Below are 14,967 nucleotides of genomic sequence, written 5' to 3'. Positions count from 1 at the left end.
TTAATTGGCAAAGGGAATCTTCACACTAAAATCAGCCGTCTATCTTGAATTGCAGAGCTGGATCATTAAATCATTTTAGTGGTGAGCCATATCGGGGTGAGTCGAATTTCAGCAAATCACAGCGCGGCATTTCATTAAATGCTGTGCTCTCATTGGTGGAAAGTTGGCTCACCCCGATCTGGCTCACCACTAAAATGATTTAAAGATCCAGCTCAGCTAAGAAAACCAAATTTCACCCATAGCGTTATGAACTGACTGACGGATAAAAAAAGTGAATAATAGAGTAGCTCCGCTACTAATAAAATAATTACCTTATCATGGCAAATGGCACAAATAGTTCCATCCAAATTTGTATTTTCACTTCGGTAACCTTTCTTTCTCCCTCGTTTGATTCCCTTCTTCTGCTAAAAAAAGAATTTATAAATATATTATTGATATAAAAAAAATATTTTTTAATTTGACTTATCGATTATTCTATAAGCAGCAGGTTGAAGTGTCAAAAAAAACTCTTTTGCTACTAATGAACATATTAATAGCGGCTGCATCTCTTCCATCAATGGGTCCTGTATTCTAAGTGGAAAGAAGGTGCAAGAAAAATAGCCTTAAACCATCACAAGACCTAATTTCTAAAATAACAAGGATGACAACGTCCATAAAAGCGAAGCTCTGAAACGGTTGGACAAACGGACATTAACACTTGTATAATGTCAGAACTGAATAATTAGAATGCGAATGTATAAGAGTCAAAGCAAAATTGTAAGTAAATTTGTTGAAAAACTGCTTGATACAGGATAATGTCTATGGACATACTTACATTTTTAGGACTTGATTATAGAGTTGCTTCGCTTATAATATTGTACTTTGTTGTCCCAGGAGTCAGTATAACAAAAATCAGACAAATCGGATAATTAGGTCACATATAGATTTGTTGTTAAAAATGTAAAAAAATCAACATGTTTAAAATGGACGTATGGACATTCTGGTAATGATTATAGAGTTGCTACGCTTTTTAACTCGTACCTAACTATTATAGGAATCACCATGCAAATTTGAAATCGATTGGACAATTCTAACATGTATAAATTAACGAAAAAAGCTATCCGTTACGGACGGACGGACGGACGGACCGACCCTAATTATAGAAAAGCTTCGCTTTTAAAAAAGCCCAAGACCATCCTGTTTGCCAATTATAGCTTCCCTAAAATGTTGAACTCAATATGTTTAGTGGTAAGCGAGATCTTAATAAACCGGGAAACAACATTACTACTTTATTTAAAACTAACAGTTGCATCCTGAGCAATGAGCATCTAGGGACTTCAAAGGGGCAGAAAAATTGCTTTAAGCAATATGTAAAGGCTAGAACCACCCCGAGACCTATGTGAATCTTCCCTAAAACTCAACTATTTCTTTAGATACAAAAATCTTTAGCTTTAGACATAAAAAACCTTACTACTTTAATGGCTTACCTTTAAAGAATTAGGTGAATAACATGACAGTTCTACTGATCTTGGTCCACTAAAATGATAAAATAATTAGTACATTTTATTGTTTTTATTTGGAAGATTTATAAAATTTCTGATTATAACATTTTTTAACCTAATCTAACATTTATAGATAAACATGAAAGCTATAAAACTTACAAAGCTTTTGACTTTTCTTCCTGTCATTAATTATAAATAATTTTGTTATATGTATCTTGTAAAAATTACTGTTTTTTATAAATAATAATATCCAAGAAAATATGAATATTTTTTTCAATAGCCAAGAAAAACAACACAATATTTTTTGCTTTTTTAGTATTTTTTGCTATCTATAATACAAAGTAGAACGATGTCTGTCCGTCCGTCTGTCTGTCCCTTAAGATCTCGGTAACCACTGAACCTTCCCAAAAAAAATTACCCCATAATTTTTTTTTGAAAAGTTCAAAAATAGTGGGTGCACCTCCAATTTTTTATTTATTTATTATTTTTTTTTATTACCTCATGGGGCAAAGCCCTTAGAGGCTAGGGGCGAAGCCACTAGTAGACTATACGATAACTAAAAACCAAACTGGCATCTTGTAAAAAGCAAGTTCGTAATTTAAAAAAATGTTTTGTGGAGCATTCAAAATTGAACTTGATTTTAATTACAAATTTATTTATCATGACATTTCAATCTAGTAGTGCATTACAGGGCTCGGCAGCCGCTGTTAAACATCTTTATATGGAACCGCCAGTAATTATCAACTGCCGCTGTTCATGGATAAAAGGAAAAACAGCAAACTTTCCCTTAAAGTGACTATTCGAGCACAGAACCCCTTCCACCATCTTTCGAGAAAAGTTGAAAACATTAGTTTTTACCCTAGACTAGGTTAGGTAATATTCGGTATAAAGTAGTCCCGCAGAGTTAGGGCCCCTCACAGGTGTTTGGCATCAAGAACAAATTCTTCACCCTTCATTTAAAAAACAAGGATAATAACATCCAAAAGTAGCGAAGCATAAAAAACTCATGGAAATGTATACGGACAAGGAGATACAGTGTGTTTTTTTTATGAGAACTTTTTTGAAAGCAATTTTACCCAACTTATATTTATCACAATTTAATGATTAATGGCTTATTTTCTTCGTTTTTTAAGGGAATTTATGAAACAACAAAAAAAAGTTACAGTTTTTGTTGAAAAAGTACAGTAAAGTTGAAAATTAAAAACTTAGGTGACAACATCTAAAAATGGTTTTAGCGCATTTTTGTTATGCTCAAATCTTCTACCCTTTGCAAGAAAAAAATTGGATTTTCAGTAGTCGACTTTGGGGGGCCAGTACTTTCTTCCTGATTGAGATATGGCCTTCAAACTTTGACCTATGCTAGTACATGTCCCCAATAGTATCTGTATAAATTTATAGCTCTATATCTCAACTTTGAAGCGTTTTGCAGCCATTCTTGCAAAAGGTAGAATATTTGAACAAAAAAAAATGCGCTAAAACCATTTTTAGATGTTGACACCTAAGTTTTTAATTTTCAACTTTACTGTACCTTTTCAACAAAAACTGTAATTTTTTTTGTTGTTTCATAAGGTCCCTTAAAAAACGAAGAAAATAAGCCATTAATCATTAAATTCTGATGACTATAGGTGGGGTAAAATTGCTTTCAAAAAAGTTCTCATAAAAAAACACACTGTATAAATAAAGAATATATTTATTTATTAAGAAATCTTTCTCACGAATTTTTGTATTTTAAATGTTTATATTTTGTATGATGACTGACAGGCTGACGGTCAAAGTAACTACATACTGGATGCTTAGAACAACTGTAAATTTAATTTTGTTGCTATTTTTTTTCAACAAAGCGCTGCCAAGCCTTGGTGCATTTCAAAACAATTAATACAAAATAAAAATGTGAAAATAACAGGTTAAAATTTCTTTTTTTTGATGCAATAATAAACCAAGCATTGCATCTGATAAATATGAATCTATATACATTTTAACACTAAACTAAAACTTATTGGCATTTTTTCGTCAATATTACAGCTACTCTAAAATTATGTATCTTTAATGGCCCTTAATATGTCAGTAAAAGAGGTCTTTAAATGATATCTAAGAAAACTGACTGTAATTTAAAGATTTTAGTAAAGAAATAAATTTGTTTTACATCTAATAATAATATAGCCAAAACCACTCCTGGACATAAGTGAAGCTGCTCTAAAACATATAAATCAATCGGTTCTGAAGTTTTCAAAATCTTGAGCTACAGAGAAAAAACAACCTTACTACTTTATATACTAGGATTGTGAAGAGAACTGTGCACTCATTTCCACAAATGATCATATCTTCATAATGTTTCAAGTTGCAAAGCCAAAAAATGATGGAAGGACAAATGGACAAGGAGAATTATATACCAGTTCAGTGTTAAAAAATTAAAACAAAGAAAAAAGAATATGAGGACACAAAAAATCACAATATCTTCAAAGTAAGAATGTATTTAATCTTTAAATCATAACCGACATACCGACGAACAAAGTAAATTATACAAAGGACGCTTACGATACAGTGAATGTATAGGGACGGACTTACATACAGTGAAGTAAATTACAAAGTAGCTCCGCTACTAAAAATACACATTATCAAATAATTTTTAAATTTAATTTAAGAGGTTTTCCAAGGGGAAGGGGTTAGTTTGTTGTCAATTTAGCTAAATCTCGTGCAGAAATTGATTGATACTACTGCAATGATAAATACCCATCTATAATGCTATGTTATTATAAGTTGCATCTTTCTTTAGGGGTAAAGTGATAAGTCTTAAGAAGATTAATAATGAACAATAAACATTTGTTTGAAAATTTGAAGTTGTGAAGTTGGTGGTGGTAGGGGGTGATTCCAGTAATGGCGAATTAGTTATCCATGACACTGAAACATGAAGACCAAAAAGCTTAGATTAATTAAGAGGTGAGGTTACACATTTTCTGTCCTAAAAGCCCAATTATTATGTAAAGTAACAACTAGCGGACAAACAAACTTTGATTACAAGACCTTTGTCTGGAAGTCCCTAAAGTGTATTATCTATAATACAAAGTAGAACGATGTCTATTTGTTTGTTTGTTTGTAGCGAAGGATCTCGCTAACCGTTGAACCGATCGGGTTCTCCTTTGCAGGGTAGCTTCTTATAGGTCCTGGGAAGGTTTATAACTAACCCCCCTTAAAAATGAAAAATACCGCCTCCCCCAAAAATTTCTTTTAAAAACTAAAATTAATATAGTGGGGTCGACTACCCCCCCTTCCAAAAAAAAATTCCCCACCCAAAGAAATTTTTTTTTATTGCTGCATTTGAATGATTAAGTGGGGGGGGGGGGGTGAAATTAGTTTATCTTCTTTAGTACTATCCCTATCTTCCTGGATTCTTTTCCTTAAGCTGCTGCCAACGTATAATAAAAGACATATCTCTTTAAAAAGTATAAACATTTCACATTTATAGATCAGAGAGCTGAAAGAAAATAAATATATAAAATTATGTTGTGCCCCCAGCTCCCTATTCGAAGTTGTTAAGAAAGGGAAAAAAATCCTAAAACCCTCACAAGACTAAAATCTAAAAATTACGCGGCCAGAATTTACAGTTCTGTGGGGGGAAGGAAGGGGGGGGGGGTATATAAATTTTAATAATAATACCGAGTTTTTTTTTATAAAAAGACTAACAATTGACTGCATAGTAATAAAGAAGTATATATTTATCACAACGTTTTACTAATATATCTTATAAATTTAAATCCATCCCATTCCAGACCTTTTTCAATTGTTAAACCCAACTTTTTGGAGTAGGCAATTTTTCATTATTTGTTACAGTACACTACATAGCAGGATTCAAGGGATAAAGTCAGTTTTTAGTTTATTAGATAAAGGGAGGGTTCTAAAGGGATAAGACAATGGCCGATAAATTTATGTACATCCCCCATGATGATACACAATATTATTCCACCTATATATTCAAATTATTATTGGAAAAAATTAGATACCTAAACTTTAATCCAGCTCAGATTCAATAAAAGTACCCAAAGTTTTTAAGCAAACAAGTAATGGGAGGGATCTAAATGGGTAAGACAATGGCCGATAGATTTATATACATCCCAAATGACGTCAAACATAATTACCCCTTTTGTAAATTACAATATGTAGTTGAAACGTTAAGACACCAAACTTAAGATTTTTATGATACCAATATTTATTTAAAATGGTGTATCTTTAATATCCATGTAAAGTATAGATGGATAATGAGCGGGTATCTATCTTGGGTTCTATTGCTTTATTTAGTACAATATTTATCAGGGATAAAGGAATAATAAGCTGTTTCCTTTAAAATGCTCAGCCGAGCACATAAACTCCCTTCCCAACTGATTTTGAAATAAATCTAAAATAAGGTAAAGATGGTAGTATTTTGTGTGTAGTGTAGTGTAGTGTGTATAGGGTAGGTTAGGTTAATTTTTGTTCGGTAAATGGTAACCCCATAAGATGGTATGGGTCCCGTAAGTGTTAGGCTCCCAGCAGGGGTCTGTCATAGTAAAAAAAGTCACCTCCTTTTATTCCCTTTAAGACGGTACAATTAAGAAAGTGCTTTAAAAAAATCTTTTTAATAAGTGAGTCTGCAATTAAAAAAACAATGTTTAAATATATTTCAAAATAAGAAACTGGTATCAACATATTAACCAAACCCTAAACGCTGGAGTTATTAATGTTGTCTAATTCAAGTAATGATAGGTGATTTTGCCAGTTTGTTCAGATGTCTAGATTAATGCAACCTCTTTGAAAACACGAGGATGACAACATCCATATGTAGTAGGATATATATAAGTTGGAAGTAATTTTAATGTTAGATTTGAAATCTGCATCAAATTTTAAGGATTTTTTTTATAAAATTTTTTTTTTATAATTCTTTATCTAAAAGCGGAAATACAATTTAAGTTCATAAATTTTGACCAATAGGATAGGTGGATTGGAAACTACCTGCGCTCTAATTGGTTGAATGGTGTGCGACACTTAAGCTTCTTCAATAAGAGCGCAGATAATTTTTAATCCACCAATCCTATTGGTCAAAATTTCTAAACTTAAATTGTATTTCCGCTTTTAGATAAAGAATTATACAAGAAACGAATTTTATAAAAAAAAATCCTTAAAATTTGATGCTGATTTCAAATCTCCCTCTAACATTAAAATTCTTTCCAACTTATATATCTTAATATGTAGCGAGGCTTTTGAATGTAAAAATGATAAGTTTATCGTTGTCAACAGCTTAGAAAATGCGTTGTATATCATAAGACCAACGGACAATACCAATAGACTAACGGACTGGATATTTATTGAAAAAATCACGATAAAGTTAATTTTAGATAACAGATGGACAGAAGGGCAGAACATTTCGCTACTAAAAAGAGTTCTTTATTAGGGATCTAAAGGGATAAGACAATGACCGATAAATATATGTACATCTCAAATTATCATAGACAAAATTGCCTATTCTACATATAAATTACAATTAGTATTTTTCAAATTAAAATCTAGAAAAAAAATCACGTGATAAATTACTCTAAAGTTTAGTTTTAGATATTTACTTTACATCTTTTGTTCCGATAGTAATTTTTGTTGTAAAACTTGGTAAAATGAATGGATCTGAGGGTTAAGACAATGGCCTATAAGTTGATATACATTCCCAATGATGATTACCCACTCTGAAAACTAAAATTATTGGATAAAAAGTTTAGATACTAGCATTTCGGAGTTAACAACTCAGAATTCAATAAAAGTTCCCAAAGTAAAGAAGCTAACAAATTACATAAAGAGTATAAAAATTTGGGTTTAGTGTAATTTACAGCTTCTAAAAATCAAAGGAATGTCTAGATTTCATCAACAAAACAAATATCTTATTGGCTTCAAATTTGCAATAATTAATTTATTAGTAAGAGTAAAAAGTCCTTATTTTTTTCCGTAATTGTTCATAGTTGTTGATTAAGATTGAAATGTCAAGATATTTATTTAGTAATTACGGGCGTTGTTTGCTTTTTAAAACATTAAAATGCAATTACCAATTTAGTGGTTTTTGCAAAGATAAGACAGCCGTAGAAAAACTGTTTACCTTTTTTGACAGTAAGCAATATCAGCCCTTTTTTAAAATATGTTTTCAATAAATATTCCACATAGCTTTCAAATTTGTCTGTCAGTATAGTAATGCTTTAAATTAGAGAGAAAACTCACATTGGAGTGAATATTAATTGATATTTAAAAAGTAATTAAATATTTAGAATGTAATGAAATAGACTATACTAGCATTGGTAAATGTTAGCATATCCTTAAAAGTAACAGGATGTGTGTCTGTGTGTAACGAAGGATCTTGCTAACCGTTGAACCAATATGGTTCTCCTTTACAGTGTAGCTTCTCTTGGGTTGGAAAGATTTATACCTTTTTTGGGGTAAGATATGATCACCCTCTCAAGATAAATGGCCTCTTCAAAAAATAACCCTAGTTAAAAAAAAAATATTCTAAAACTAAAATTTGAATTTGAAGGGCGCTTCTCCCCCAGCCTCACTTCAAGTGCACGTATAGGCCTCTAGGGGCGTAGCCGCTAGTTATTTATATAATAGCTGCGCTTGTCATGCAATAATTATATTTTTTTACCTTTCCTCTGATGAAGAATTTTTTGAAACAACTAGGTAATCATCCTTCCATGTAAACTGGAAAAACTCCTGAAAAAAATATATACATTAAAAGTAATCATTTTATATGTTTTTAATAGTTTCGAGTGATTATGATAATAACTATAGCATTCTTATTCAAGCAGGTTGTAGTTTACTTAGAAATGTTCGTCAATCTATAATCTGCGTTGACACTACGTTTTATGTAAGATCTAGCCTAATATAATCATGTATCAAAATGTTTTCGAAAGAAATATTTAGCTATTTTTTGTTTTGTTTTTAATAATTTTCGACCTTCAACTCTTTAGTTGTGGAAGTAAATTGTTAAAAAGAATACGCGCCAAGAAATTCATTTAACAGTGTACAGTTTTTTATTGGTTTAAAAGCCATTTTTGTTGGTTTTTTGCTCCCTGTCTATTTTGTTATCACTGCGTGTCTGAATACTTATAACTTTTTTACCCCCTTTCCAGGCATAAAGTGATAGAAATGTTAGCATTTATGACCATAGGAATATCTATAATACAAAGAAGAATGATGTCTGTCTGTCTGTCCGTCCGTCCGTCCGTCCGTCCGTCCGTCCGTCCGTCCGTCCGTCCGTCCGTCCGTCCGTCCGTCCGTCCGTCCGTCCGTCCGTCTGTCCGTCCGTCCGTCTGTCTGTCTGTCCGTCCGTCCGTCCGTCCGTCCGTCCCTTAAGATCTCGGTAACCACCGAACCGATCGGATTCTACACTTCAGAAAATATACCTACTGGTCCTGTGGTGGTTTTAGGCTATTTTTGGATGGGGATGGGACCCCCCAACCCCCCAAAAACAAAAAAATCCCCCCCATTTTTTTTTGTAGGAGATATCCTTGGTCCTTCTTTTTTTTTTTTTTTACGAATTTCACCTTATCATCTCTTGGGGCAAAGCCCCCAGAGGCTAGGGGCGAAGCCGCTAGTATTTATATATATAGTGCTCTCCACAAAGTTTCCATTGAGCACTGAAACCCTCTTCATTCCTATTTTTTAATTAAAAAAAATAGATAGTATTTTTGCATTGTCTATCATTTACGCATAGCTTTACCCCTGCGGGGTTACCTAACATCCAAAATAACCTAACCTAAACTAGCCAAGAAGGCATTTCTAGGAAAATCGCACAATAGGTCGAGTCATTTTACTTTAATAATCTAGTTCCATGAAGCTTTTCTATCTGTGTGTTTGTGGGTCTTTTTAAAAGCGAAGCTTTTCTATAATTAGGGTCGGCCCGTCCGTCCGTCCGTAACGGATAGCTTTTTTCGTTAATTTAGCCATGTTAGAATTGTCCTATCGATTTCAAATTTTGCATGGTGATTCCTTTAGTAGTTAGGTACGATTTAGAAAGCGTAGCAACTCTATAATCATTACCAAAATATTCGTACGTCCATTTTAAACATGTTGTTTTAAACATTTTTTTACTTTTTTTTAACAACAAATTTTTATGTGATCTAATCATCCGATTGATCTGATTTTTGGTATATTGATTCTTGGGACAACAAAGTATACTGTTATAAGCGAAGCAACTCTATAATCAAGTCCTAAATATGTAAGTATGTCCATAAACATTATCCTGTATAAAGCAATTTTTCAACAAATTTACTTACAATTTTGCTTCAACTCTTATACATTTATATTCTGATTATTCAGTTCTGACACTATATAAGTGTTCATGTCCGTTTGTCCTACCGTTTCAGTGCTTCGCTTTTATGGATGTTGTCATCCTTGTTAAATGTAGAAACAAATACTTTTATTATTTTAAATATACAATAAAGGTTCACTCTTTGTTTTTTCTATCCCTTTCTTTCAACAAATTTTAAGATCTTAAGGTGTAAAAGGGTTGTTTAATGATTTATTTTTTGTCAAAACAACTTTACGATAAGGGAGCTATTTTACTTTTTGTAGCTTTTTAAAAGCAAAGCGTAAGTCTATTTTTAAAAGCACTGATTTTTAACTTTTTTGACAACAAATTTTGGTGTGATTATATAACATCTAACTCATCTAATTTTTGGAACAGTGATCCCTAGGACAACAAGGTACATTGTTGTAAGTGAGCATATCTAGAATCAAGTTCTGACACTCTTCAAAAGTTGATGTTCATTGTCCTACCGTTTGGTTTAAGAGTTCAATTTTTATTTTTTGAAAATGAAAACCATGAAAGGCATTTTAATGTTAAATCACGTAGCTACTCTAAAGTTTATGTGTTTTTTTGTTTGTTTGTAATGTGTGTGTGTGTGTCTGTACCGAAGGATCTCGCTAACCACTGAACCGATATGGTTCTTCTTTACGGTGGAGATTGGTCCTAAGAAGTTGTTACATAACTATTTTGGTGAGGTAACACTTAATCCCAAGAGGAATCGCCAAGGAAATAATCACCCCTATCTTTTTTACTTTTTCTTTTAAAAACCATAATCCTTATACTAAAGTAACATGAGATCTGTTTGTCTATTTGTGTGTTTGTGTGTCTGTGTGTTTGTACCAAAGGATCTCGCTAACCGCTGAACCGATTGGGTTCTCCTTAACAGGGTAGCTTCTCATAGGTCCAGGAAGGTTTATACCTATTTGGGGGAGGGTACCAACACCCTCCTAAGAGAAATCGCCCCTAGAAAACCCTTCCCCCCCCAAAAAAAAATGTATATATATTTTTTAACTAAAAATAAAAATACGAAAGAAATTTTTTTCTTACTTTTTCTTTTCAAATCTAAAATAATAAATTGGGTTATCAAATTCGACTCTCCCCCCTTCAAGTGCCCCTAGAGGCCTCAAGGGGCGTAGCCGCTAGTCCTTATAATAAAGTAACAGGATGTCTGTTTGTGTGTATCGATGGATCTCGCTAACTGCTGAACCGATCGGGTTCTCCTTAACAGGGCAGCTTCTCATAGGTCCTGGGAAGGTTTATAGTTATTTTGATGGATTGATTAATAGATGTTTTCTGTATCAGTATTGATGGTTTTATTGTACGGGCGTGCGAAGCACTTTGTCTGGGTGGTAGGAGGAGGGGGAGGGGGTGTAATTTTTAAAATGTTGTTCAAAGTTCCCAACGAGACTATTTTTTTTCTACAGGGAGGTATCAGGGGGTATTTTAAAAAGCAAACCTGATTTTTAAGGAGAGAATAGAGCTTTGGCTTAATAAGAGATATACCAAATTGTATTTCATTTATTTATTCCCAAATCCATCTATTGATAGGGAAGGGTGAAGGATCATCCACCTCCCCGCTTACCCACTCATAATGCATTCTTGATCTAAAGAGCAATTTAGAAAGGAGTGATGGGGCAACTACTTCGGGGAGGGGGGGGGGGGCAGTAATTTGAGAGTGCAAATTCCCTAAAATGCCCCACTAGATCGCACGCACGTGTTTAATTGCTTTTAGCACACAATATTAGCTGATAAGAAATATGTTTCTGCACTATAGATAAAATACAAAGCAATATATATTAGATGACTTTGATGAAAGGAATATTTTAACTAACAAAACTTTTTAACCTCTAACTTTCCTAAAAGAAAACTAATCAAAAATAAAATGAACTATATTGCATTTCTACATGATGATCTTAAATGTTATCAATAAAGAAAATAAAACATCATTAGATTGAAACAAATTAAAATGCATCATTTTGGCTTAGGTATGGATTTTGAAATCTATAAATTTATTTGAAACATATTTTATTCCCTTTTCGGGGAACACCTTTGCCAATAAATGAGCAAAAAAGTTGTAAAACTAGCCGAAATACATGTTAGCAATTAGGGCTAACTTTTTGTGTCTAAGGTATGTGCACAAATTGGTTAGAAAATAAGAATAAGGTTTCGAAGCTTAACTACATATATTTTACATCGGTTGTTTTGATTACTGCTTAATGATTAAAGTATGCCCAACATACTGACCTAACTCTAGTAAACTATTATTTTATTTTTAGCAATTTTTTTTACTAAATACCTAATCTTTTTACTATTTTTGGCAGACTTTTACTATGTGAACTTTATATTTATACTCTCTATTTTTATATCAATTTTCATTCAAGGAAACTGTACTTTATTCTATGAAAGAATAAGTTAGCTTTAAAAACGTGAAACCAAAAAAAAGTTTCAATATTTTTATTCATGGTAAATTTTGCAATAAATTAATGTGTCTTATTTTTTTGTCTATAAAGCAAAATTATCTTGCTATGGCTTTATATTCTAACATTTAGTTATCTTTCTTTTTTTGCTATCACTCTATTTATTTTATCTCTCTCTTTCTCAACATCTGTCTATCTCTCTGTGTGTCTCTTTCTCTCTCTCTCTACCTCTATCTCTTTATCTTCCTACCTAAAGGGTGAGCAAATAAAATGCGTACCTTTTTAAAATTAAAATTGCGCGGCTTGTATTAATAGTAGAAAAATGTTATGCATATCGTTAGAACCGCTATGAAGTCTATTTTTAGGAAATATAAAAACGATTCCTGTGCTACGCACAGTTTAGGAGCTACGTGTTAAAATGTCCCAACTGACTTAAAACTTGACTTGCGAGTAAATTTTGGGACATTTTACCATCTGGCTCCTAAACTATTCGTAGCACAGGAACCGTTCTTATATTTCCAAAAAATACAGTTCATAGCGGTTCTAACGGTATGCGTAACATTTTTCTACTATTAACACAAGCTGCGCAATTTGAAATTAAAAAATGTAGGCATCTCTTTTTGCAAAATATCTTCTCTAATTTTTAGTTATATTTTAAAATTTACTCGCAAGTCAAGTTTTACATCAGTTGGGACATTTTAACACGTAGCTCCCTAACTATACGTAGCAGAGGAATCGTTCTTATATTTCCAAAAAATAGAATTCAAAGCGGTTCTAACGATATGCATAACATTTTTCTACCATTGACACAAGCCGTGCAATTTGAATTTTAAAAAGGTACGCATTTTTTTTGCTCACCCTTTACCTTTCTTTCTGACAAACCCCAAACTGTCCAGTTTTGAGCAAGACGATTCCAGTGACGTCATATACGTTTCGGGAAAGAAAAAGGGAATGGGGGAAGAAAATCTCTTCAAAAGAGATCGGAGAAAAGAGAAGAGATGTTCTTCCCCCCTTCCCTTTTTATATGACGTCACAGCAATCGTCTTGCTCAAAACTGGACAGTTAAGGGTTTGTCTTTCTTTCTGTGTTAATCAACAGTGTTAATACTATTGGACTTAATAATCCTTTTTTTATAGAAATGTGTCCATATTTCGCCATATATGTATAATATGTGGATATTGATAATGAATTTTGTCCTCAATTTATGTTGCTAATATTGTCCTCATGGTCATGGGTGGAAATGGGGTAAAGTCATATTGGGGGGGGGGGGGGAGATGGGGTGTATTTTTATATTAGCCAGCTGGAAGAAACCTTTTATCAGGGTATGCGAGAATCTCTCACAATATCCACGTATTCTAAATCCAGTGTCAAAACTAATCACTCAATTTACATTCTGAATTTTAAATAGATTAATCCTCTAAATTTAAATAAGAAAGAGAAGGATGTAATTTGGCAAAATAGGAGGCCGGCCAATTATTGGCGGTTTCCCTCAAATAACAATTGGAAAACAAACTTTTTTCTAGGTTAGGTTAGGAGGTAAGTTTTAAAGTACCTCCAAATGTTAGAACTCTGCTGGATTAGATCCTCCGTCCACAAGAGATAGAATCATATTTCTACTTTAAAACTTCACATTAAGACCTTGTTATTAAATGCGCTAAAACCATTTTTATATGTTGACACCTAAGTTTTGAATTTTACTGTTGGATCTACTGCAGTTCACGGTAAAATATTGCTGGTAACGAATATCGCCAAAAATCTATGAATTTTAAAGGCTGCTAGCTGCCAAACGGCTAAAAGTACAGATCATGCCCGCGTACTGTTTTAAGCGGCATAAGGAGGCCTACAAATAATCTGGAATAGCCATAAATCAATAATGAATAATTATCTCGCAGTGCAGAGAAATGCGCGAAAAACGCCTATTTTACGCGTTTTTTCTTCAGTGAAGCTTTCCCTGTGCATCATTGGATCTTGGCTATTCCAGATTATTTGTAGGCCTTCTTATACTGCTTAAAATGGAGTGCGGGTATGATCTGTACGTTCAGCCGTTTGGCAGCTAGCAGCCTTTAAAATTCATAGATTTTTGGCAATATTCGTTACCAGCAATATTTTACCGTGAACTGCAGTAGATCCTTACTGTTTTTTTTAAAATATAAACTTAAATATTTTTTTGCTTTTCTATTAATGGGTATAAAAACGAAGAGAATAAGCCATAAACCATTAAATTCTGATAACTATAAGTGCAGGGTAAAATTGCCTTCAAAAAAGTTGTAGTGGCTTCTCCCTTATCCTCTAGCGGCTATGCCCCAAGACGTGATTAGATGTCCAACCCTCCTTTTTGTGTCAGTTTGTTATAATTTACGTAGTATTTATTTAATACCCATATTGTAGGACATCTTTTAACAGAAAGAAAATGTCAATTTTTTGGGGGGAGGGGAAATTTTTTTAGAGGCCAGTTGTGTCTCACCCACCAAGAAGAAATCTGAAACACACGTTATGACCAGTAGGTATATTCCCTGAAGAGTAGAATCCAAACGGTTCAGTGGTTAGCGAGATCTTAAGAAGATCAAGACGGACGGACATCAAGCTACTTTGTATTATAGATAAAAAAAAATAACAGGATGTTATCATTTTTGTTTACTCATTTTAAGTCCTAGTGCAAAACCGATAATGTAACATGAAAAGAATTCAGAACATGTTAGATTTTTATCATCAACGATGTTGAGATAAAACAGTTATATTTACGTTTTGCTATAGC

General features: G+C 32.9%; 1 protein-coding gene across 1 annotated transcript in view; it reads right to left on the bottom strand.

Moving 5' to 3' along the window:
* The window catches only part of LOC145335282 (uncharacterized), a 138,926-nt gene that overhangs the window by 6,133 nt on the left and 117,826 nt on the right, over positions 1-14,967 (bottom strand). The window contains exons 8-10 of the mRNA XM_080181020.1: positions 8,131-8,198; positions 1,467-1,515; positions 312-404 (exon numbers count right to left, since the gene is read on the bottom strand). Of these exons, the coding sequence (XP_080037146.1) occupies positions 312-404; positions 1,467-1,515; positions 8,131-8,198 (210 nt within the window). The remainder of the gene's footprint in view (positions 1-311; positions 405-1,466; positions 1,516-8,130; positions 8,199-14,967) is intronic.

Source organism: Acartia tonsa, chromosome 13 (genome assembly GCF_053477335.1).
Source record: "Acartia tonsa isolate MP-2025a chromosome 13, ASM5347733v1, whole genome shotgun sequence".
NCBI classification, from domain to species: Eukaryota; Metazoa; Arthropoda; class Copepoda; order Calanoida; family Acartiidae; genus Acartia; species Acartia tonsa.
The sequence above is the reverse complement of the archived record's forward strand: the minus strand, read 5'-3'. Positions and strand labels throughout refer to the sequence as shown.